Raw genomic sequence first — 27,440 nt, forward strand, 5'->3', positions numbered from 1 at the left:
AAAATGTGTAGTGGTAGGTGATGATATAGATTAACTGAGCCCACCATTCTGTGACTTAACCCTCTTAGGCTTTAGGAGCAGGTGTAAGGCATGCCAATGGTAACTTTTTGTGTGGTTTTAGAAATGGCACTTCTGGTTTTTCCTTTGACCAGTGTAGGATAGTAATAACCTAGTTCACCGGCATATGGTTATTTTATTTTTATTTTTTGAGACAAAGTGCATTTGTGCCATCTCAGCTTACTGCAACCTCTGCCTCTCAGGATCAAGCAATTCTCTCACCTTGGCCTCTGAAGTAGCTGGGACTACAGTCCAGTTAATTTATTATTATTATTTTTTGTATTGTTTGTAGAGACGGAGTTTTGCCATGTTGCTCGGGCTGGTCTCCAACTCCTGGGCTCAAGTGATTCTCCCACCTTGGCCTCCCAGAGTGCTGGAATTACAGGCATGAGCTACCATGGCTGCCCAGAATATGGTTATTAATTGAATGTGAGCTAGGTTATTTTCGCACTTCTACAGGAAGAATTAACAGGCAACTGATTTCCCCCAACAACAGCTTGTGACCCAGCATGGTGGCTCATGCCTGAAATCGCAGTACTTTAGGAGGCTGGGGCAAGGGGATCACGTGAGGCCAGAAGTTAGAGGCTGCAGTGAGCTATAGTCATGACACTGCACCCCATTCTGGGCAACAGAGGGAGACCCTCTCTCTAAAACAAGCAAAACAAACACAACGAAACACAATAGCTTGCAATAACTTAGTGTTTCCTGCCTAGGAAGGGGCAGTCACTTTTCTAGTCTCTGGTTGGCATAGCAGATGGGGCAACTTGCTTGACACGGTGCTGAGAACCTCCCTTTTTACAAGCCAACCATAGGTGGCTGATGATAGAGAGGTAAAACAGATTAAATAAATGAGAAAGTTTTAATCATGGAGATTTTGGAGGAGAGGATGAGTCAGAGATCTGACTTTTTGTCTTGTCATGCTCATCTGTTCATGTGCACCTACCCACCCAAAATCTCTTGATTGAAATAGAGATAGAGGACATGTGAGCGAAGTACTATTGTTTACAGGCTGTACTCATTGAACATCCATCTGTTGTTTGTAGTGAATGTTAATTAAAAAGTTAGCTGAAAGCTGTCCCCCGCCACTTTTAAGTGCTACATCTTGGTTCTATGTAGCAGGTGCTGAAAAACATTTATTAGCAATACCATATTTGATACATTTCCTGGTTGATTTTAAATATTGAGCTCAATCTGCTTTTCAGACTAAGGCAGATGTCAAATACTTAGATTCGGGAGCATTATCTGATTCTTAACTAGTGTGAATATTTTTTTTTAGAGAAGAAAATAAGATATCCCATTACTATTGCGTTTTATGAGCTATTGTCCAGGGGTGTATATTTACTTATGTGGTCACTGTCGTGTGTGTGTGTGCATGCGTGCACACGCATGTGTGCGCCTATGTGTTAAGACACCAGTCCCCAACCTTTTTGGCACCAGGGACCAGTTTTGTGGAAGGCAGTTTTTCCGTGGACCTGGGGGATGGTTTCATCAGGCATTAGATTCTTATGAGGAGCATGCAACCTAGATCATTGCATGCACAGTTCTCAATATTCGCAATAGAGTTCGAGCTCCTAGGAGAATCTAATGCTGCTGCTGATAGGAGGCAGAGCTCAGGTAGTAATGTGAGCAATGGGGAGTGGCTGTAAATACAGATGAAGCTTCACTTGCTCACCTCCTGGTCACCTCCTGCTGGGCAGCCCAGTTCCTAACAGGCCACGGACCTGTACCAGTCCATGGCCTGGGGGTTGGGGCCCCCTGTGATAAGATAACCTATGTAAAAGTAATTTGGTTTATAACTGAAGGGAAAATGAAATATCCAGTAATAAGGTACTACTCATAGGTACCTGCATTTGATGGATATTATGCAGATACTAAAATAATTATTGTAAATATTATATATATATATATATATATAAAATAGGAAAGTGTTTATGATAATGTTTAGGGGAAAGAAGGGTACAAAATTTATATATAATACATTATGACTGTGAAAATAAAGATGCTTTTGGAAGATTTGGAAGAAAACATGATAATTATGAATTTGGGTATGGATGTGTCTTGAATCAGTTTGGGTGGTTTTGATAGCAAAGAATAGAAAACGGAAACAATAAGGAAGCTTATTGTTCCTATTACAAGAAGTCCATATGATGGGCAGACTCCAGCATGGTACACTTCTGTTCCTCTGCTACTTTCTTGGCTCCTCTATCCTCTTCAGAAGCGTGGCCTTTATTCTTAGGCTGGTGGTCATTCCAGGCTTCACTTAGAAATAGAACAATCTGCAGAAGAAAGAGAAAGCCCCTCTGCAGGAATGTCCTTTTGAAACAACGAGGAAACCTTTCTGGAATTTCCCCCACAGACTTCCACATTTCATTTGCCCAGACTGGATCACATGTTCCTTCCTGACAGTCTTTGGAAAGAAATGTACAATTACCATGATTACATAGATTAGTTAGCTTAACCTCTGAATCATCTGGGGATTCAACTGGCAAGGAGGAAACAAGGTAGTTGTTGATCAGAACCAAAAAGGTTTGCTAAGGAGTATGGTTGGGACTTGTCCTTATATTTGGGAAACTTAATGCAATTAAAAAATAACAGTAAGTAATTTATAAAGTGCTGTAAAATGTTACATTCTTTTTTTTAGTCATATCTGGATGAATAACATTTAGACTCTGGTTTGGTTGACAAAGCATATTTCCTTGTCTTAAGATGCTATTTGCAGGCAAATATTATGACACATTTATATCTGAAATGAATAATTCCATAACTGATGAGAATGCTGAAGTTAGTTCATTTATTAAGTAAACATGATTATATGATTTAATTCTAATTTTGAAGATTTTTTTCCCCCTGAATTAAATTTTAAAGAAAGCAGTCCTTTGAAGCCTCTCTCCTTAGCTGCATAGTAAATAGGCATTATATGAACAATTGATTTAGACTGATGTCTACATGGTTGGTCTGCTGTCATTAGAAACTAAAGAAATGTTTATTTTTGCCCCTTTAGCATCTTCCTTTTCCAGGGCAGTCTCCTCTTCCCCTCCTCCTCATTCTTACAAATCAGTGCAACAATATTAATAAAAAAAAATTGTATGCAAAACACTAAAGTAATGATATTTACCCCCCTACAAGCCACACATGCACATTTAGCCTCAGTACCTTTTATTAGGATCAGCAGAGGGGATACAAAGTGTAATGCTGATTTTTCTAACAGGGTAAGGATAGGTTTTGTTTATTCATTAAACATTTACTGCATTCACACTAGGTGCAGCATTTATAAAGATGAATCAGAAATTCAGCTTTGTCCTCTGGTTGAGGACAGCCATTTTCTGGGTGAGGTGTCAGAAGAATAATAAGCATTTTCATTACCTTCCCTGTGGTGCATGATCTGCGAGACAAGAAGATTATTGTTTGGTTTCAATTTCATCACTCACTACTATACAATAAAATGGTAATGCCCGTACCATTTGTTTATGTGTAGATGGTCTGGGGACACACAATTTGTGAAACCTTCTGTTGAGGCTCTATGCATGTATTGTTAGCCTACTATAACTTAACCATGGACAGAGTCATCTTTTTTTGTTTGGTATTGTATAATGTTTTAAACTAAGGAATAATTTATAAGATTTATAAATTTCTAATAAGCACAGTGTAAATGGGTAGAATTGCTAATTTAGGGGATGCACTCTCATTTTGAACTATACCAGCTGATTTTTTTCTCAGCATTTAAGTTGTTGTATACATGAATAATAAATGAACAATTAGTATGAATTATAGATGTGAACTAATGGAGGCAAATATAGCTCAGCTGGATCTTGGTTCAGGGGAATGCCTTGTATATTAAAAATGATTTGATTCATTTTGACCTGGGATGACTTGAATAAAATATACTATTTAGCAAATATATGGCAGGTTTAATTAATGGGTAAATATAATTATAGATGAAAATAGTATAACTTAGTACTGTTGAATATGGTGAAGAAAGAAAATAACATAAAAATTAACCTAGCATCCCCTACTGTACTTGAAAAATTCAACCAAGAGTCCCCCAATCCAGTTGTTTTCAGATACTGTAATTTTTTTATATATTTTGTAATTGATAGAGAATGGTCATGTAGTATATTTTTATAGTGTTGCATTTGGTATAAGACATAGTATTATATTTAACTTAATGTCAAATATGTGTACTAAATTGTTCAACATGTAATGGTTTTTTTCTATTCTTTTGAATAGGTCATAAATTGAAATTTCTGTATCACTCACAGCTTTAAGTGTACTTTTTGTCAAGGATCTGAACACTAGCTGGATGTTGCCAATATACATTCTTTCTATTCCACTAGAACAATAGAAATGACTAGAACTAATTATTTTATGCATCTGTAAAGTTCAATAATAGACAAGAAAGGATTTGTGTGAAAACATGAAGTTTTTTTTACTCTTTTATCAAACTGTGATTTTTTAAAAAAAGATTTTAAAAATATTTATTACTAATTTTATTCAGAAAACACTATTGGGGTGGGTCTTTGTATTTACTGCATTTTCTTTCTCTTTAAATTAAGGAATACTATTTTATAAGTACATTTTAATGAGCGGTTAACTAAATAGGCAGGCATGCATTTTTTTTTTCCCCCACAGGGTCTTGCTTTGTTGCTCAGGCTGGAGTATAGTGGCATAGTCATAGCTCATCGTAACCTTGAATGCCTGGGCTCAAGCGATCATTTGCCTTAGCCTCCCAAGTAGCTGGGATTACAGGCCTGGGCCACCACACCCAGCTAATTTTAAAAATTTTTGTAGAGGTGGGGTCTTGCTATGTTATCCAGGCTAAACAGGGATATCTTTTCATTTGCTTTATTTTGGAATAGCTGGATATATAGAATGAAGATAGTTGACTCATTTGGTTCCTTTTCTCCTATTTCTTTTAGGTTTCCTTCACATATGGAATATGGAAAGGAAGGTTGTTTTGCTTTTGTTTTTGTTTTTTGTTTTTTGAGACAGGATCTTGCTCTGTCACCTAGACTGGAATGCAGTAGCACAATTGTAGCTCACTGCAGTCTTGAACTCCTGGGTACAAGCAATCCTTCTGCCTTAGTATCCCGAGTAGCTGGGACTACACACATGGGCCACCAAGCCTGGCTAATTTTTCATTTTTTTTTTTTTTGTAAAGGCAGTGTCTCACTCTGTTGTCTAGGCCAATCTCTAACCCCAGGGCTCAAACAGTCCTCCTGCCTTGGCCTCCCAAAGTGCTGGGATTACAGGTGTGAGCCACTGTGTCTTGCCTTAGTCTTAAATCTTAAAGCTCAGAAGCCAATGAGACTCCTGAAGGGAATTTTTATCCAGTCGGCTGTTCTCTAGTTTACCTGTATTGACTGAGACTGATAAGATGGTTAAAGAGAACTCTTCTTGAATGTCTGTCCCTCTATTTGGGGAATTCCTGTTTTCTAGCGAAGTTGTCCATCAAGCAAATTTCTATTACACGAAGCTTTTATGTTTTCTTTCCTTTATAAAACCGGAGGCCTATGTACTTAGAAGGAAAACAGTTGTAAACTATTTTACTGTAAATGTTTAACAGTTAAACATTTTTGTCGAGGAATTAAGATAGTAGAATTCTGAACATTGTTGTACATTGGAACATTTTGCCTTTAAATATTTATAACACCAGCAGACAGTTGACCTTTTTCTTTTTTGGTAGCCGTTCATTTCGGGAACTCTGGGGCCTCCACTGCATGACATGCCATCACGCATAGTGGTACAATTCCAGACTTTCTTCCGTTACTAGTTTGGTCTGCATGTTTATAATGCTTAATATAATTGACCTAAAACCTCTGCTTGAGACTTTAAATTATTATTCTTAATGCATTTTAAAGATAGAAATATGTAGAATAGAATATTTTCTGTGCACTTGGCACTTGAGAGACTTTTAAGACAGTGCAACCTTGGATCACACACACTGGGGTGTGGTCCAGGGACACAAGCTCTGACTAGAGCATCGAAGAATGGTTGGTTGCTGTAGGAGAATGTGGGCGGAAGGTGAGGGATCAGTTCTTAATAATAAAAAATTGGACAATTGAACAATATTTGCCAAACAAAGTATTTCGTCTACAATTTATGCAAATCACTTTATTGTTAGGTACAGCAATAGAAATTAGTTCACTTGGTTAGCTTTGGGCCTCGCAGATTTCTTTTAGCTAAGGTTATTTTCCTTTCTCCATTGTGTAATTGTGTACCTATACATTTGTGCAAATGTGTACACATACACATTCATAGTCCTCCCACAACTTTGTACAGCTGTGGGACAAATCAGCTTCTACTGGAGGATCTGCGTCAACTATAGGAGCACCAGAAAGCCACTTCTCTCCTGTTCCACAGTGTAAAGAAACTTCAGGCTACTTTATGCTTCTCTGCCTAGTTGGCTTATTTCCATACAAGATTTGGTGGGTTTGTTGCAGTATTTTCAGTAGGATGGTGAACACTAACATGGTATAATGCATAAAGTAATATCTGAAGTTTTGAAAGGTACTTATTGTATTTCAGGATCTTTGCTTAAGTTTGGAGGTAGAAGGTCAGTAACCAGGGCAGGGAACTAGGAGATAGTTGATCATGGCTCTGTAACTGCTCAGTTGCTTTGGTCTGTAGCTTCTTCATCCATAAGTAGAAGGAAATAAGTTATAGTTTTTTGTTGTTGTTGTTGTTGTTTGCTTGCTTTTGAGACGGAGTTTTGCTCTGGTTGCCCAGGCTGGAATGCAGTGGTGAGATCTCGGCTCACCGCAACCTCAGCCTCCCGGGTTCAAGTGATTCTCCTGCTTCAGCCTCCCAAGTAGCTGGGATTACAGGCATGTGCCACCATGCCCGGCTAATTTTGTATTTTTAGTAGAGACAGGGTTTCTCCATGTTGGTCAGGCTGGTCTCGAACTCTCGACCTCAGGTGATCCGCCCGCCTCGGCCTCCCAAAGTGCTGGGATTACAGGCGTGAGCCACTGTATCCAGCCATAAATTATAGTTTTTAAGATCTTGACCACCTCAGCTTTTCTAAGAGAATAAATGCAGCAAGAACAAAATAAAGCCAAAAAACAAATGAAAACTATTACTTATCTTAAATGTATATAGTGTTGGGTCTCAGAAAATGATATCCCCAAACGAAGGCCTCAGAAGTAGTCTCAGAAACCAGTTTTCCTTTGATCTTTTCCTACTTTCCTGTCACTGGCCTTTCATTTTCCCCTGAGGCTAGCCGCAGAAACTAGAATTCCTCTTTTCCAAGGTGGGCCATAGACACCGGAACCCATTGTTTCCACAATCAGCCGTAAAACCTAAAAATATTACTCAACTCCCCTCATGTCCCAGCTTTCTGTGTAAAGACTGGCCTTAAAAATTTATCTGACCTACCTTGTTTGATTACATGTCATAAGACCCCCCATTCCAGAGAGGGTTCTTCTCCATACCCAGAAAAAAACAAAACAAAACTCAAAAAGGCCAAGAAAAATCTAAACTGATAAGCCTTACTAGGTTTCCCCACTCAGTCTATTGAGATTAGGTCCTACCCATTTTGTCCAAACATATTTCTACGTGGCTGTCCACACTTTGTTAAACCTGAACATAAAAATGGGCAATATCCCCTATAGCTTTGGGTCCTCATTCTAAAGGCTCCAACGTCACGTAAAACCACGATCAAATAAATTTATATGCCTTTTATCCTAATAATATGCCTCTTGTCAGTGAACCTTCAGAAGGCAGAGAAAGTGCTCTTGGCTCCTACAATAGAATGAATTGTGTGTTCAAACTTTTAGTCTTTTAGAGCATATTTGAATGCTGTTTTTAAAAAAGATGTTTCAAATAATTATTAGAAGAATTGAGCTTTATAGAATGATATAAATACTCATTCTGAGTCCTAGGTAGATGGTTTCCTCAGAATAGACATTTTTATGGCCCTTAGGAAAGGATAAACCATGTGGAGGACACTGTTAGGAAGGTGTGTGTTGGGGCTGGCTGTGCCTGGAGTAGAATCTGACATAGAATTCATTAGTCATTGACATGCAAATTGCCTTTTAAGAATTGCAAATATTTGTATTCATTTGTTAAAGGAAAATTGGATGAGCACTGCACATTTCTTGCCATATAGCAGATACTGCTAAATGAATCCAGGCTTTCACAGTGTGCTTGGAGCGTTAGAGAAAATGATGGTGCAGCTGATAGTTGACCTGGAAACTATTTCCAGCTCTATCATTGCCATTATATTGTTATGGTCATAATTATACTTTACTCAGGATTTTCTCCTTCTCACCTCTAAGTGCCTCAATGATTTAGATTCTATGTGTACATCATTTCTTCTTGATAGCTTTTCGATGTAGGCACTATTTTAAATCTTATGATCACTTAACGTGCATAAGTACACATTCCCTTTGTTTTCATTACTAGAACTATCTTCCAGCCCTTTTGACCTGAGTAACTTCGTGATTAAGGGTAGGAATTAGTAAAGAAATAATAGATTAAATATCAATTCAAATAAAGTTTGCTTGAGGTCAACAAATGAATTCTTTGACTAAAATAAACTGCTGGCATTTGTGATGTGCATAATATTATGTGGGCCTCTGTAGAAGAGGTTTTGTGGTATGAAAAATCATTAAAGATCAGTTGAACTCTTCAGAAATACTTCCTTAAAAATATTCTGTAGTTCATACTTCACTGAGGTAGGCAGGACTTCCTCTTGCTTAGTGTGAGTTAAAGAAGTTTAGAATATATGAATGAGTTTTAGATGATTTGTCATATGAATGACCCATGCCCTGTTCATTCCTGAATAGTCAGGATTTGGCAGTACTGTACAATGTTTGCCTCCATTTATTATTGCCTTTTGTTTGAATTAAATGAGACTTTGTTTTTGTCATGAGAAATATAATATGTTTTCCTTAAATGCTTACATTTTTAAAGGATGATGATGTGGAAAATAATAGTTGTGGATGACTAAGCCTGTACAAATGAAATGAATGGATACTTTGTGAATCTAATATTTTTGGAAGTTATTGTGAAGCCATACATAACTTTGAAATATGCAAATTATGCTAGATTTTTTGGGTAGGATTGATTTTTTAAATTAATTTCTTAATTTTCTTTCCTATGAAATAAAGGCCATTGTAGGTGATTTTAAACAGAATTTTATGCAATTCTTAAGTTGTCTGAGGTTAATTCTGTCTCTGCTCAATTGTCCCACTTGCTGCCTCCCAGTGCCTGCTCTGGAACCAGTCCCAATGAGAAGAGGAATGTAGGTCCTTGAACCACACTTAAGGCATAAGACCAAAGCGTTATCTTTCCCAAGGGTGCTTGAATTTAAATCTTGGCTCTTTTAAAGCCTGAAAGGAATGACTTAAATTGTGGACTTTGGGCAGCTCTTTGGGTGTGGTATATTAGAGGAGGTGAGTTTCCAGGGGCATTCAATTATACATACTACCTAGTGGCTATTTTTCCAAGACTAGCATTAGGCAATATTTTCAAAATGAAGATTATGGACATAATCTTCAGAATTTTAATGACTACTACTGAAAGTTAAGAGGGGAAAACATTTTATTTTTCCTTAGTGGATGAACAAATCAAACGGAAGATATAACACAGCTAATTATAGCTAATTCATATGCAGAACATTTAATTTTGTTTCTGTGTTTCTTATTGATGGCCTCATGAGAAGAGGAAGGTAATAAATCATAAAAACTTCATATGTAATGAAATCTAGTATTTGAGATACAAGATCTGGTATTAGTCATACTCTTCTACTTTTTCCCCCTTTGAAAATTACAGTGGTTGCTTCTTGATGAGGAGATAATGGAATAAAGAAAAAAATATAATAGCACTGTCTGTTTGCCTAGATAAAAAAGAAAATATAATTAGCATTGACATCAGGATGTTAATTACAAAAAAAGAAGGAGCTTGCTAAATCCTCACTTAAAGGAAGAAACACATGCCACACACAGTGGAGGCTAAATCATTCTGCCTGGGTCCCTTACTACTTAAGTTTAAAAATCATGTTAACCCAGGACTGGCTCAATATGTTCAGATGATTATTTACTATTAAAGGATTTTGGGATTCTTTTCCACTTTAGGATCAATACGACTCCGTGGCGGCAAAAATGAATTTGAAGGCACAGTGGAAGTATATGCGAGTGGAGTTTGGGGCACTGTCTGTAGCAGCCACTGGGATGATTCTGATGCATCAGTCATTTGTCACCAGCTGCAGCTGGGGTGAGTGTACCCATCCCTGACCAAATCAGTCTGCTAGTATTTGAGAGTAATGCTGGGTGCCCGTCATTGCTTTGTAAAGCTTGTATCTTTGTTTCTTACTGTCACTTTCCTCATTCTCACTTTTCACAAAAGAACTATAAAGAAAGGGCCCCAAATGGAAGAAATGAATTCTCTCACATGCAAGTGTACTTCACATATTACTACCTGGGCTGAACTAGGAAAATGGGCAAATACTAAGTGGGCAAATTTAAAAGCATCTTTTGGTCTTTGTCTTTAACAAAATACAGAGGCCTTTGAAGCAAGTTTTGCCTTTACAAATTCCAAGAATTTGATTCTAAAAATTATAATTTCTTAGAATTATAATGAATTAATTATAATTATTCTAATTATTAATTATAATTAATTAATTAGCACAGCCTTAACTTGTCGTTCGATTTTACCTTTCTACTTTTATGCACCCACAAGTTGCATTTGTGTGTGAAAGGGGCAATGTTTACCTGTGCCCTTGTCCTTGATGGGGAAGTGGTGATGTCCTAGGCCTTAGGTTTTGTTGCTGAGGAGGTCCTGTGGAAGATGGCAGCTTCTGTCAGCTCTGGCAATGTCCTGCCGTCCTGAGGAGCTGCCAGCCTGGAAACTGGCTCCACTGTAACCCTAGGCACTGTCTTTACGACAAGTCAGTGTATTTTGAATTCATCAGTCCCAGCATCTTTATTCCTTGTGCCATAGAGTTTCACCAGGAGCAGAAGGCTTCTTTTTGGGACAACAGGTTTTATTTTTGTTTTTCTTATTCTTTTGTTTTTGTGTCTCCTTTATATTTTCTAAGCGCACCTAACATATGTTTTTTCTTGGCCTTTATCACCAGAGATCTTTAGAAAGCATGGAAAATATTTTGTTATAAAAAAATACAGTCCAAAAGACTGAAAAAAAAAAGAAGTTTGCAGTTTGCAAGTATTTTGCATTAATAATCAGAGTGGTAATATGATGACACAAAAGGAAGAAGTAGAGCTTTAATTTACCAGATTTCTCTTGTCTTCCCACTAGGAAGCTGAGGAATGAGTATTGAGTAGAGGCAAAGCTTGAAGCCCTAAATTTTGCTTAGATTTTTGATGCTGTTAGAGCAATAAATAGGGTTATTATAGTAAATTAAAATTAATTATTTTGATGAGTTGATATAAATCAGGATGAAAGAAGGAGTAAGGCCAGAGCCTATAAAGTGTTATGGTGCTTGGAAATGTTAATTACTGATTTTATCATGAATACTTAGTCTGGCAAACAGACATTGGCAGGTGGGCAGGTCACAAAGAATGTTGATTTCATGCTTTTGCCTTTGAGGGGCAAGAGATGTAATAAATTTGTAGGCTGATGTCAATGTCTTCCTTTATATACATACCTATTTGTGCTTTTATTATCCCAGAAAATCAGAAAGGAATAAAATTTTCTGTGAGATACAAAGAAACAAGAACGCTATAGTGGAGGTGTGAACTACTGTGTGGTTTATTAGTCTTTTGATTGATGAAAGTATGTAAACTATTATTCTGCAAACAAACTTCAGATAAGCTGATCCAGCTGCTTATGTAGTATCATCTCTCAGTAGTCCATTTAAAAAAAAAGGAATTGCACGATAAAATCAGAGAAACCCAGCTTTATTGCTGTGAAGACACATTTACATTTTAGATATACCCCAAATATTTACAGTTTGGTTGATGGAATGCTGCAGCATGGAGACAGTTGTAGAGATTACCATGTTAATCAGATAAGCATTTCGTCTTTTTAAAATTTAATGCCAGTTTGTACACAGCAGAGGTTACTTACAAAAATATGTGGATTAGATGAGCTAAAAGCAGAGCCCATCTGTATGCTATTATTTTCATTTTTTTCTTTTAAAAATACTCTCCTGGTATTAGGAAAGAGATGCATGTTGCTATTTTATTAATTGGTTTCAAAGTCTTGCTGGCAAATACTATATACAGTGTAAGGTTTTAAAAATTATAAATGGATTGCCTCCCGTGATATTATTGTGCTTGATGTAGTAATAGTAATTTTGAAAATGCTAGCCTGGAATATTAGAGTCATAAAGAATCTTCAAGCATCCAGATTTTTCTTTTGACACATTAGAAGACAAAGCCTTCAAGTTACTTGCAGCTTGGCATGACTTTTAGCTGAGTCCAGACTGGAGTCCTAGCCTCACTGAAGCTCGTGACACACCTCTTGCACACAGCCTTACTTTTTATGTCTGCAGTACTTGGCCATTTTCTTCTAAATCAGTCATTGATGGTAAAGGCACATAAAGTAGTTATTCAAGATTGATGAAAAGAATTCCATAGGTAGGCAACCCATATTGTGATCTGATGTTTTGATTTCCTTGAAATTTATGTAGTCTTTTGTGTTTTTCTTCTTTCTTTCTTCTTTTCTTCCATATTCATCTTTGTTGATTTCTTCCATTTTTTTTCAAACCCAAATGTTTTGATAAAAAGTTTTGCCTACATTTGATAAACCTAATATCTCTCATTGTGCTTCCAGAGGAAAAGGAATAGCAAAACAAACCCCATTTTCTGGACTGGGCCTTATTCCCATTTATTGGAGCAATGTCCGTTGCCGAGGAGATGAAGAAAATATACTGCTTTGTGAAAAAGACATCTGGCAGGGTGGGGTGTGTCCTCAGAAGATGGCAGCTGCTGTCACGTGTAGCTTTTCCCATGGTAAAAAAAAGAAAAAAGTTCTGTTGTTTTACTTTCATTATGTTTTAAACATGATTCCAGATGATGAAAGTGTGTTAGTTAAATCATTTCCTTAGAGACTTTAATTATAGAAATAAGTCTGAGTCAAAATGTTTTACCATCTAATTAGTCTTCAATATGAGTATGGTTAATTTGAATTCCATTTGATTTTCCAATAGTATCTCATTTTTAACATATTTTCTATTTTATGTAATTTGCTTAAATAAATATTGTATACTCTATATGTTATATATATATACTGTATAATATATTGTATATGAAACACATATTTTAGTCGTGGAAAATTATGATGGAATCAAGCTGGAAAGTAATCATGAAAGCAAATATAGAATACAGCAAATACAACAAAATATTTTCACTTTGTGTAATGCAATATAATTATGGCATCAGTGTTCTTGGGACTGTAGAGAGCACCTTCCCTAAAAATGGGTTGTTGGCTTGAATGAGGGCTTCTTCCAAGCTCCATAGAGTAGGTATGTGGTAATTATCAGTATGGGTTCAGTGTACAGATATGTTTATATTCATGGAAGTAGAGGAAGGAACAACTGCCTTTAAGATGGTGAAAGAGTTTTCTGGGTACCATGGTGTATTTTAATAAATGATCACAACTTGAAGCCACCATACTCTCACCGTATCCGTTTTTGCATTTTCCTTGGTGATAGCGGCATGACCAGATATCCCAGGACTTGGAATGGTAGTAGTCAGCCCAGGGCAGTGGTTTTTGTTTGAGTACAAGTATCAGGGGGAGGAATAAGGAAGCTCCTACCACAAAACAGAGAAAGACCCAGTTTGGAGTAATTCCTCTGGATTGGCTGGAAGAGCCAATGGAGGGATATAGTCCAGGTGTATGCTCTGAGAGCTGTAATCCTTTTTTTTTTTTTTTACTGGGAGAGGCATATGTTAAACCTTGATGTCTTGTAAGTTTTCCCTTTTCTTCTTTTGGTTCTCTACCTTTGGGTAATGCTACTTTTGCTAAATCCAATGCTGCTTCAAGGATGATGTGAACTGGGCCCAGTAATTTATTGCTGTTTGTAGATTATTGGTTTTACTCTATGCTCAACCTGATTGATAAAATGTTTTTCAAGTAGTAAAGTAAAAGATTTTAAAAATAATTATAATTTTTTTTCAGGATATCTATCTACATTTTTTACTCCTTCCACCTTCTATAATCTATTCATCTGTTTATATTCTGGTTGCAAAGATAATTTTATGGTCATCTATAAACATATATAAAATATAGAAAGTTATGATAAATTAGAAGTGAGAATTTAAAAAGATTCTCTCATGTTAGATTAAATGAGAATGTGGAGTTGTATAGCTGAAGTCAGCGAACATTGAGTTCACCTTAGGGGATAGTGATAGATCTTTAGTATACTTCCCTGAAATCTGGGAATTACACTTAGTATCTTGTCATTCTGTACTTGTAGCTTTTCCAACATTTGCAAAGTAGAAGATTGCATACAGCTTGGAAACAGAAAATAGCAGCAATCTAAATGAAAACATGTGGGGAGTTTAATTGTCTATAAGCTAAATATGAGTCCATTGATTTACTGAATTTTCTTTCAAATGATTTTTGTGTTTGTTGGAAGGATGAGGCTGTTAACTAAATCTTGTCCTTGTGCTTTTCTGTATTTTTGATACTTTAACAGTCATCCAAAAAGAAAAGAAACCACATTTGAACATAAAACACAACATAGAAAAGTGAAAGGTGGTATGCCATAAACAGTCTAGGTCCTAGATGGTTTTCAATTTTCTCTTAAAAATTTTTGTTTTTCTGTTTTCTCCAAGCTTAACAGGTGGGGAAAAATATATTAAGAAATGTATACATGTTTTTCTGTATTTTTTCTCTGTATTTTGTAAGCTTTTTAAAGGAAAAATAAACATCATAATTTGTGAGAATTATATTACCATCATTCAGCCATATATATTAAACCTGTCTTTATCCATTAACAAATTGTTAAGTGCTAGTTAACTTATACAAGTAAACAGTATATGCAGATAGTCACTAATCTAAATTTCTGCTGCAAAACTCAAATATGAGTGCTTGCTTTGGCAGCACATGTACAAAACTCAAATATGATATTTGAATTTAAGTGTGAATATCCAAATGCCGTTTACTGACTGCTACACTGTGGAAAATTAGAAACATATTTCATACAGATAAATGATTAGTATTTGGCAAAAAGTACAACTAGACTTCATAATAGAGGACCAACCTGTTAATTTTTACCATATTACATCCTTTATTCTAGTAAAATTAGACTGCCTTACTCTTTGCCAGACACATTCAGCTTTGTGCGTCTTTCTTTTGTTCATAATGTTCAAGTGGCCTAAACACGCTTCCCTCATCTCTGACTTCCAAATCCCATCTATCTTGGCCCTCTTAAAAAAACAGCTTTTTCACAAGTGATTCCCTAAGTACCCCCAACCATGAGTAAGGTCCTTTGCTTCTGAACCACTGTAGGGTTTTTTGATAATCTCTTGTCTGTACTCCTTTTATTAACGCCCTTAGGCAGTAAACTTCCTGAGGGCAGGGTCTGTCTAGTGTCCCTTCGAATGCCCTGCAGCACTGATCTTGTACAAGGCATATGTCTGATACCTGTTTGTTAATCAGAAATTAATGAATGGATATTGCCAATTATTTTTTCTTGTTTGGGGTATCTTTTCTAGGTTTATTTATCATTGCTTGTCAGTTGAGGCAGTCAATAAATAATTATTATATGCCTCTATATACTAGGTACCTGAAATACATAGGTGTAAAGGAACACAGTATTTCTATCCTCATTCTAGTCAAGAGGAGCGAGACAATTGACATGTAAACAGTAAATCAGTGACTATTTTAGATAAAAGTAAAAACTCTCAGGAAGACAAAATTAGGCAATGTAATAGGAAGTCCCTTAGTATGCTGTCTTATCCAGGGCAGAGAAGAGACAGAGAAGTTCACAGTCTGACAAGGGGCTAGCTCAGGGCTGTAGATTATCAGAAGGTAGTCACATCTGATGGTCCTTATCAGCGAAAATGGATATGAGCTGATTCATGCCCAAATGAAGTTTCAATATTGTTCTGTTGAGGTACTGGCCATGATGTCCAGCAACTTGTTATGACGAATTAGATATTAACTTTGACTTGATTTCTACAAATACATAAATAATTCTATACTGAAAACAAGTATGTTATAGACATAAGTGTCATTCTTAATAATGACATACTGGTAATGCTCAAGTTACTGTAAATAAAAAAAAAAAAACAATGCCACCACCATAATACTGTAAAAATCAAACACATTTCCAGTAATGCGCAGCTTTTGAGTGTGCCTTTTCTAGTTTCTGAGGTTGTTGGGGAAAAGTGAATTTAAACACATTTCTTCCTAAGAGTTATTTGTATTCATATAATTCAATTTGGGATATTTTAATTGGCCAAGATTACTATAATATATTAGATATATATATGTATGTCCGTATCACTGGTGTGGCTTAATAAATATTATTTAATTATTGAGAATGGCAAAAAATATAGAATATACCTAATCTTATCAATCAATGTAAATGCATAGGTTTTGCTTATTTTTAATTTCACATTGCACAGGCCCAACGTTCCCCATCATTCGCCTTGTTGGAGGCAGCAGTGTGCATGAAGGCCGGGTGGAGCTCTACCATGCTGGCCAGTGGGGAACCGTCTGTGATGACCAATGGGATGATGCTGATGCAGAAGTGATCTGCAGGCAGCTGGGCCTCAGGTTTGTTTTTACTACTCTTGTTTTGCTTAAACTTTTGAATCTTATTATTTCCATACCCAAAGGCAGTTGCTGTTTGTTTAAATTGCACATTTCCTTGAACAAATAGAACAAGTTACCTTTTGATCTTTGTAGTAGGGCTGTAGGCTTCCTGAAGAGCAGTTACATGTACTCTGTAGGTTTAACCTGCTTGTATCTGAATTAGGCTGATTTTATGTCACTAAGAATCTAAGCTTTTACTACTTCTCATTAGTAGTCTTTACGTTACTCCCAGGTAGTAACCAGCACTGTAAACTATAGTGACTTAATCAAATTCCATATGATGAAAAACTAGTTGTTAGCTTGTAACTCAAATTTAACTTCTAGTCATGAAATATTGTCTAAACTTTTGAACTACACTTCCTTGTTAGGTATGTGCTTAGAACAAAGGATATTTATTAATGTACAAAGGAAATAATTCCCCTGTAGGGTTGGAAAGGAAGCCTATGTCATGAAAACAGCAGTCTGAAAATCAACATTCCAAGTTGACTCAGTTGGGATTATTCTGGAATATTATAATTTTAGACCTTCTAATCCCTCTGTTTAGTGATTCTGAACATTGGTATAACAAGCCTCAAAGTTTCTCTAAAATTATGTTGGGGGATCTTTTAAAAGTTAATCATTTTCTTCAGATTTTTAAAAATATTTCATTTAGTTAATCATTTACTTCAGAATTTAAAAATATTTCATTTAGCACTGAGGGAGCCAATGATGGGAGGCCTGTTCTTCCCTGTTCATTGTGTTCAGTTAACCATAATCCTTGACTGGAGCATGATTGTTGAACCTTGAACAGTTTTTACAGTTCAATTTTTTTGTAATTTTTTAAAATAATTGGCTCTCTTTTTCAAAACTCTGTTATATTTGAAGTATTTTAAAGTAAAATATAGACATTTTAACACTTTGTCTATAAACACTTCAGCATGCATCTCTTACAAATAAGAACATTGTTCTACGTAGCCAAATTATCATTATCACAACTAATTATTGGTAATCATTTTTAATATTGTCTAATACTTCATCTTATTCAAATTTTCAGAGTTGCTCCTACAGTGTCCTTGACAGATGGTTTGTCTGAAGCGGAATTTAGTCCAAGACCAATCTGGATGTTATGTTCCTTAAGTCTCTTTTACTCTGGAAAGGCCTGGGTTTTTTGTTGTTGCTGTTTTTTTGGTTTGGTTTGGTTTTTCCATAATGCTGACTTGTTGAAGAGCCCAGGCCAGTTGTTTTGGAGACTGTCCCATCTTCTGAATTTGTCTCATTTTTTTCCTTCTGGTGTCATTTAGTTTACTCTTCTGGTTCTTGTAATTCATAAAATTAGAGTTTAGGTTTAAAGGCTTGATTAGATCAAAGCAAACATTTTGTCTGGAAATCATCACAGGTGATGTATTCTCATCTTGCATATCACCAGGAGTCATGAAAAGCTTTAGTTTTCCCCACAAATGAAGCTGAAATTGAGCACTGGTTTAAGTGACATCAGCCTGATCCTTTACTGTAAAGTTAGATTTCCCCCTGTAACTGACTATGGGGCCTAAATGCTAATTTATAGTTCACATGTGGGACAGGAACAAACACAGCAGATCCTGTGTCAACAGGTTTTGCTGTGATTACTGGCATTGTTTACTGTGGTATGATCATTTTCTTTGGGTTGGTTAGGAATATGGCCTCTTGGTTTCTTTTGAAAAAACTAACAAGTACGTTTTCAAGACAAGATTTTTTAAAAGTGTTTTGACTGGGTATCAATTTCAAGAGCAATTTTTCAAAGTTTTCCTGGTGCCTGCTGTTGGAGTCAGCATAGCATATGATTATGGGCATGTGTTCTGGACACTGAAAAACCTGCATTTAAATCCCACTTTTGGAGTTGAGAAAAGCTACAGAACGTCTCTTAGTTGCAGTTTTCTCATCTATAACGTATTTCTTAATTTATAGGGTTTTGTGTCTACAAGCAGTTAGCACACATAGTAAGTACCATATACATTGGCTATCAAGGGCACTCTAATTAGGTACTGTTATATTTTAAAGATGTTGTTAAACATCTTTATTGTTTACATTCAAAGTAACCAGCATTTGGTAATGACAGAACATCAAACACTATTCCTCCATCAGGAACTTCTATTTAGTTAGCTCTGTCTATGAACTATATTTTTAAAACACTCTAACGTGTATATATGTGTATTCACTGGGTTATCAGTTATGTGTTCAGTGATGTGCTAATTGATTTTCATGTGAGTTACTAAGAAACCTATGTCTTTGCCAAAAATATTAAGAACTTTTAGGGTATAGTAATAGCATTTTTTAATATTACCAGTTACAATATGGGTTATTCTAAGTTTAAGGTAAAAGGCGTTTTTGATTATTAATATATTTGTGGGTAAAGGCAAGCTTTTGTTGCTTAGAAAAATCCATAGAACATTTACACTGAATATTAGTTACATTGCAGTTATTGAAGTGATTCCAAAAATTCATGTTGTGGCCAGGTGCAGTGGCTCATGCTTTAGGAGGCCAAGGTGGGAGGATAGGTTGAAGACTAGCCTGGGCAGTATAGCCAGATCCTGTGTCTACAAAAAAAAATTTTTAAATAGGCCGGGCATGGTGGCTCACGCCTGTAATCCCAGCACTTTGGGAGGCCGAGGTGCGTGGATCACAAGGTCAGGAGTTCGAGACCAGCCTGCCCAACATGGTGAAACCCCGTCTCTACTAAAAATACAAAAATTAGCTGGGTGTGGTGGTGGGCACCTGGGATCCCAGCTACTCAGGAGACTGAGGCAGGAGAATTGCTTGAACCCAGGAGGCAGAGGTTGCAGTGAGCCAAGATTGTACCACTGTATTCCAGTCTGGGCAACAGAGCAAGACTCCATTTCAAAAAAAAAAGAAAAAGAAAAAGAAAAAGAAAAAATTAGCCAAGTGTGGTGGAGCACAACTATAGTCCCGACTACTAGGAAGGCTGAGGTGGGAGAATTACTTGAGCCCAGGAGGTTGAGGCTACTGTGAGCCATGATCACATCACGGTACTCTAGCCTGGATGAGACAGCAAGACTGTCTTTCTAAAATATAAAAATAGAAATTCATGTTGTAATGTAGAGTTCTTTTTTTTGTTGTCGTTGTTGTAATGTAGAGTTCTTTCTTGAGAGATAAATATTTTTTTTCACTTAAATAGAAACAGTTTTTAAACAAAGGCCATATTGACAAGGATAGTCAGTTACATAGAAAAAATATAGAGATAGAATCACAAGGAAGGCCATATTAATGTTGAACACACTCATGGGTTAAGTAAAGTATTAACGCCTTTCACAAACACTAGCTCATTGCTGCTTTTCGTATGAGGGGATTCTTTGGAAAAGTGATTAAAATATACAAGCAAAAATCCTCCACAAACACTTGTAACAAATAACAATCCAGCTTTATAGAGATTTGTTTTTATTATAAGTACTCTGATGCTTGAGCTGATATTCTTCGTTTACTTTTCTTGCACTTGATTTTATAGTTCTCTCATAAGTTTGCATTAAAGCAGTACTCTGTGACTCTTCTTCCTCTATAATTTGTTTTGCTCATTTAAAGGCTAAGTACTTTCAGATGAGGATCGTTTTTTAATGGCACAGGGTTGATAGCAGACACATAATTGTTGCTTGTCTCAATTTATGATTCATTCTTAAGCAAATTTCATCTCAGTTTTATCTGCCTTGTTGAATTCCCACAGGGAAACTACATCATGCTTTTCTGGAGTAGTGGTTACAGTTTCTTTATGAGATGCTGTCATTGTTGTCCTTCATCTTTTAATGGTGTCTGTATATTTTGGTAGCTGGCAAGCTTCCTAAATACAAAAGGAATTATTATACTTAAGATACTTAAAATTGATTAACCCAGAACATGGAGAAAGATGAGCAGCGGGAAAGGTGGCAGCCAGATGTTAGAAAATTAGATAACTTGAGAACGCATATGTACCCAGTGAAGTTTAGTTGGAGACATTTTAATTAAAGTTCCTTTTTATGTGCTTAACATTAAAAGCATTTTCCATGTCTTTCAAAAACTCTTAAAAGCATATCTTTGTACTGTGAGATCATATTTTATTTTGTGGATGTGCCATAATGTACTTGGGAATTTAAAAATTGTGGATACTTTCTTTCCTTTTAGGGTGCTTTCATTTTTACATTTTTGCCCTAAAATTATATAGAACCATATTATTGAGTAGTAGAATACAAATTCTTCCCATATAAATTACTCTTTAAAAATTGTTTTTTGTCAGGCATGGTGGCTCACGCCTATAATCCCAACACTTTGTGGGGCTGAAGTGGGAGGACTGCTTGAGCCCAGTAGTTCCAGACCAGCCTTGGCAACATAGTGAGACCCCCATCTCTACAAGAAAAAAAAAATTATCTGGTTGTGGTGGCATGCACTGGTGGGCCCAGCTACTCGGAGGCTGAGGTGGGAGAATCGTGAGTCCAGGAGGTTGAAGCTACAGTGAGTTGCAGTTGTACCACTGCACTCCAGCGTGGGTGACAGAGTGAGACCCTGTTTCAAAAAAAATTTTTTTTCTTTGCTCTTTTATTTTACTGTTCATTAAATTTTAAAAAACGTTGTATGAACCAAGCTTGTCCAACCCACAGTCCACAGGCCATATGCAGCCCAGGACGACTTTGAACGTGGCCCAACACAAATTTGTAGACTTTCTTAAAACATTATTTATTTATTTTAGATAATCAGCTATTGTTAGTGTTAGTCTATTTTATGTGTGGCCCAAGATAAGTCTTCTTCTTCCAATGTGGCCCAGGGAAGCCAAAAGATTGGACACCCCTGGTATAAACTTTACAACAAAGATAGCCTGGTATATGGAATTACTGAGCAGGAAAGATAACTTATTTAACAGTTGAGGAAGTTAGGCCCACTGAGATTACACAGTATTCCCGAGGTGTGGGAGGCAGAGTATTGAGGTTTATGGCTCCCAATTTAGGATTTTTTCTGTTAAGTTGCATTATTTGTAAAATGGCGAGGTTTTAATAAGAATAAATACAAATAGGGCTGAAAGAAATAAGGAAGTCAAGAGAGAAAGTTAAATTTAAGAAGAAAATGATACTGACTGTATTTTAGATAGACTGTATTTGAGGTGCCATCAGCCATCAATTGACAGCGTTCCAGGAGGCTGCAAGAATGCTCAGTGTTTCGGTCTGCTCTGTAGTCAGACAAACTTTACCATTTAGTAGTAGTGTAATGTTGGACAAGTTATTTAACTTTTGAGCCTCAGTTTCCTTATCAGTAAATTTGGTATAATAGCATCATTGGGTTGCAGGGAGGAAGAAATGAGTTAATATGTCTAAAAGCACTGGTAGACCAGTGCCAGGCATGCAGGAAGCATTTGATACACATCAAACATCATTATTGGAGATGGCGGGGATTGTTTTTTAGAGAGAAATCTAGGATATTAAAAATGAGTTTTTTCATCCATAGATTACAAACTCTGGATATGGCACAAACTGATAATTGCAGTTAAAGAGCCAATCTTTTATAACCTAATAAATAATTATGTTGTACAATAGAATGGCCTAACTCTATTCTAGGTCTACCTCAAAGCAGTAGCTAAGCCTGGGGATTGAGTTAGTCAGATGGTGCCATTTATTTGGCCTTTTTCTGTGTATGTAAGGGGGAAACAGAAGCAAAAATTTTGTATTAACACAATTTGATTAGCTAAATAGATTTAAGAATGTTTTGAATAGGGATTGGAAATAGAACCAGTTCAGTAAGTGTTTATTGAGGATTGCTGTTATGTAGGTCAAATATCTTTACACAGAAAATAATTCAGGGTATTAGATCAGAGTATCTCTGCCCCAAAATTTATTTACAGATTGTCAGAGGGTAAAAAACTAGGCAACAGTAGAGCTTTTATTACAGAGGAACTGCTAGGGCTGGTGTGGAAATAATTTCCATAAAGGACAGAGAACACACAGCTTTATCAAATTCACATTTACTTGAACAGTTCACGAGTTTTATGTTGATTTCCTCAGTATTGTAATTCATGACTCTTTAAAAGCAGAGTCATCAATTATTTTGGTATTCTCTTGAAAGCCAGCACAGTTCTGAGTACCAGAAAATGCTAGTGACTGGCTGAAGAAATGTGTGAATATGTAAATACTATTTTCTTTTTTTTTTTTTTTTATAGTGACTATTGAAAAACCTTTTATTTTCTAGTCCTTTTAACAATTCACAGGAGGCTTTTACCAGCCTAACGGAAATTTAGATCTGCACACTTTAAAAACTCAGGGTCAAAACTTTATCCTTTTTTTTTTTTATTTATTATACTTTAGGTTTTAGGGTACATGTGCACAATGTGCAGGTTTGTTACATATGTATCCATGTGCCATGTTGATTTCCTGCACCCATTAACTCGTCATTTAGCATTAGGTATATCTCCTAATGCTGTCCCTCCCCCCTCCCCCCACCCCACAACAGTCCCTGGAATGTGATGTTCCCCTTCCTGTGTCCATGAGTTCTCATTGTTCAATTCCCACCTATGAGTGAGAACATGCGGTGTTTGGTTTTTTGTCCTTGCGATAGTTTACTGAGAATGATGTTTTCCAGTTTCATCCATGTCCCTACAAAGGACACGAACTCATCATTTTTTATGGCTGCATAGTATTCCATGGTGTATATGTGCCACATTTTCTTAATCCAGTCTATCGTTGTTGGACATTTGGGTTGGTTCCAACTCTTTGCTATTGTGAATAGTGCCGCAATAAACATACCTGTGCATGTGTCTTTATAGCAGCATGATTTATAGTCCTTTGGGTATATACCCAGTAATGGGATGGCTGGGTCAAATGGTATTTCTAGTTCTAGATCCCTGAGGAATCCCACACTGACTTCCACAATGGTTGAACTAGTTTACAGTCCCACCAACAGTGTAAAAGTGTTCCTATTTCTCCACATCCTCTCCAGCACCTGTTGTTTCCTGTTTTTTTAATGATGGCCATTCTAACTGGTGTGAGATGGTATCTCACTGTGGTTTTGATTTGCATTTCTCTGATGGCCAGTGATGATGAGCATTTCTTCATGTGTTTTTTGGCTGCATAAATGTCTTCTTTTGAGAAGTGTCTGTTCATGTCCTTTGCCCACCTTTTGATGGGGTTGTTTGTTTTTTTCTTGTAAATTTGTTTGAGTTCATTGTAGATTCTGGATATTAGCCCTTTGTCAGATGAGTAGGTTGCAAAAATTTTCTCCCATTCTGTAGGTTGCCTGTTCACTCTGATGGTAGTTTCTTTTGCTGTGCAGAAGCTCTTTAGTTTAATTAGATCCCATTTGTCAATTTTGGCTTTTGTTGCCATTGCTTTTGGTGTTTTAGACATGAAGTCCTTGCCCACGCCTATGTCCTGAATGGTATTGCCTAGGTTTTCTTGTAGGATTTTAATGGTTTTAGGTCTAACATTTAAGTCTTTAATCCATCTTGAATTAATTTTTGTATAAGGTGTAAGGAAGGGATCCAGTTTCAGCTTTCTACATATGGCTAGCCAGTTTTCCCAGCACCATTTATTAAATAGGGAATCCTTTCCCCATTTCTTGTTTTTGTCAAGTTTGTCAAAGATCAGATAGTTGTAGATATGCGGTAAACTAAAAAGCCAGAAAACCTAATTTTGTGTTACATTATAGTTTCCTGGTTAATGTTTTTTGTTGTTGTCCTCAAGTTTATTCTGCTGGTTATTCTGATTAGTTTATTTTAAACATTTTTGTATCATTAAAATAATAAAAATACAGAAATGGATGAGAAGAAAATAAAACACCCAGGTAGTGTTTTTTTTTTGTTTTTTTTTTTTTTTAATTTTCAGCTTTTCATGGATATATTGGACCCATGTAATGAGCATGGAACCCACAGGTAGTTTTTCAACCCACATCTCTCATCCCCCAGTAGCCTGCAGTGTCTGTTGCTCTCACGTTTATGTGCATGTGTGTTCAATATTTAGCTCCCACTTATAAATGAGAACATGTGGTACTTGGTTTTCTGTTCCTGTGTTAATTCACTTAGGATTGTGGCTTCCGGCTTTGTCCATGTTGCTGCTCATCAGTGGTGGATTGGATAAAGAGATATTGGCATGCCTATACCATAGGATACCATGTAGCCATAAAAAGAATGAAACCGGGCTCGGCGTGGTGGCTCACGCCTGTAATCCTTTGGGAGGCCGAGGCCGGTGGATCACAATGTCAGGAGTTCGAGACCAGCCTGACCAACATGGTGAAACCCGTCTCTACTAAAAATACAAAAATTAGTGGGCGTGGTGGTGGACGCCTGTAATCCCAGCTACTCAGGAGGTTGAGGCAGCAGAATCGCTTGAACCCAGGAGGCAGAGATTGCAGTGAGCCGAGAGTGTGCCACTGCACTCCAGCCTGTGCGACAGACTCCATCTTCAAAAAACAAAAGCAAAAACAAAACAAAAGAATGAAACCATGTCCTTTGCACCAAGTGGTGTTTTCTGAGAGGATTTAAAAATACATAGCATCCCCAGAGTCAAAGTTTGGGGCTTCTACTCTCTTATCTTGTAATCTCCTTTAAGGAATGGGCCAAGTTCAAAGGCAATTAACCAGAACTTTTGCTTTTTCCTTGAATGTGTGTCATATAACAATTAATGTATTTGAAACACAATATACTTCAGCTCCCCTTTCTCCGCCTATCAGAGTATTCTCTCTCAGCCAAAGCATGACTTTAGAGTTTGTTACTTTTTCTAGGGAATTAAAAAGCCTTCAGTTGGTTGTCTTTCTGCCTAAAAATTGTATGAAAGTGATATTAATATTTTAAATCTCCAAAAATGTGATAGGTAAGCATGCATTATTGTTTAATTTCACCACTAGTGATCTTGAGCATCTTATCCTGTGGTCGTTGGCCATGGATATTTCTTCTTCTGTGCACAGTTGGATCCTCTCTATTGTCTATTTTTTTAAGTTGATTGCTTTGTCTTTTATTAAAATGTAATAATATCCTAGCACTTTGAGAGGCTGAGGTGGGCAGATTGCTTGAGTTCAGGAGTTTGAGACCAGACTGGGCAACATGGAGAAACCCTATCTTTGCAAAAAATTTAAAAATTAGCCAGGCATGGTGGCATGTGCCTGTAGTCTCAGCTACTGGGGAGGCTGAGGTGGGAGGATGGCTTGAGCCTGGGAGGCAGAGTTTGCAGTGACCCAAGATTGTGCCACTGGAATCCAGCCTGAGTGACAGAACCAGACCCTGTCTTTAAAAAATTATCTATCTATCTAGATATATACACACACACACATATTTATATAAGTAAACTGTAACTGAAATGTGTGTGCATGTGTGTGTATATATATATAAAACAAGTTATTACTATTATTCATTTCTAGTTTTTTTTTTTTTTTGCAAATTGCAACTGTTTCTTCCAGCCTATTGGTTTGCATTTTGACTCTGATTATGATGTGTTCTGCTGTATGGTAGTTTTCAACTTGTATGTGGTTGAATTTAACTTTTTTAGTTTTTGTTTTCTGACTTCTGGGTTTCCTAGGAATTCTCTCTTACATCCAAGGTTGTAAAAACTATGTTCCTATATTTTAGTCTAGTAACTTTTTAGTTTTCTTTTCTTTCTTCTTTCCCTCCCTCCCTCCTCCTCTCTTCCTCCTTTTTCCTTTTGCTTCTTTCTCCCTCCCTCCTTTCTTTCTTTTCCCTATATTTAAGCCATCTGGATTTCATCTTTTTGTTAACAGTTTGGGATCAAATTTTATATTCTTCCATGTTGGTCTCAGGTTTCCTTATAGCACCTAATCATGGCTCAATGAATTATACCCGTTGAAATTTTCCTTAATAGAATTTTTTTGGTGGCATTTATCTCAGGGCAAAGATCCAAGAAGGCTGTTAATCTGCCTTTCTCTAGAGCTTTCCTATCTGGCTTCTCTGTCAGTCATCCTGTCTCCTCCTGTTTTGTCCTTCAGCTCTCAGTGTTCTCAAAGTCAGTTTCCATATTTGCTTTCATTAATCTCTTTCCTCTAGAGCAGGGGTCTGCAGACTTTTTCTGTAAAGGGCCAGAGAGTAAATAGACTTTGCAACTACCCAGCTGGGCCATTGTAGCATGAAAGCAGCCATAGACAATAACTTAGGAATTCGTGTGGCATCATTCCAATAAAACTTGGTTTCTGGACAGTAAAATTTGGATCTCACTTGATTTTTCACATCACAAATTATATTCTTATTTTGATTTTTTTTCCTGGTGTTTATAGAATTTAAAAACCACTCGGCTCACGAGCAATATAAAAACAGATAGCATACCAGATTTGGTGCACAGCTCATATTTTGCTGACCTCTCCTCTAGGGGGTAGGGCTTCTTCTCTCCTATCCTGTATCTTCCCTGTAAAAAGGAACCACAGGTCTCAGGCACACAACTCCAAGCAGTTTTCTTCTTTCAACCAATATTAGTATATTCATAAACATATTACAAATAATACATTTCGGTAACTCACCCTCCATCCCGAAATTGTGGGAATTACAGCTTTTACATGACTTTTGAATTTTATTTTCTGTGAGTGTTAAACTGTTCCCTTGTTTAATTTATTGTAATTTTTTTTTTTTTTTTTTTTTTTTTTTTTAAGATGGAGTCTCGCTGTGTCACCCAGGCAGGCTGGAGCGCAGTGGTGCAATCTCGGCTCACTGCAACCTCCACCTCCAAGGGTTGAGT

At 36.7% G+C, this 27,440-nt stretch overlaps 1 protein-coding gene across 1 annotated transcript in view; it reads left to right on the top strand.

Moving 5' to 3' along the window:
* Window positions 1-27,440, top strand: part of PRSS12 (serine protease 12) — a 74,459-nt gene that overhangs the window by 4,607 nt on the left and 42,412 nt on the right. The window contains exons 2-4 of the mRNA XM_030815755.1: window positions 10,134-10,272; window positions 12,793-12,971; window positions 16,596-16,746. Of these exons, the coding sequence (XP_030671615.1) occupies window positions 10,134-10,272; window positions 12,793-12,971; window positions 16,596-16,746 (469 nt within the window). The remainder of the gene's footprint in view (window positions 1-10,133; window positions 10,273-12,792; window positions 12,972-16,595; window positions 16,747-27,440) is intronic.

The sequence above is a fragment of the Nomascus leucogenys genome, chromosome 7b, assembly GCF_006542625.1.
Source record: "Nomascus leucogenys isolate Asia chromosome 7b, Asia_NLE_v1, whole genome shotgun sequence".
Taxonomy (NCBI): domain Eukaryota; kingdom Metazoa; phylum Chordata; class Mammalia; order Primates; family Hylobatidae; genus Nomascus; species Nomascus leucogenys.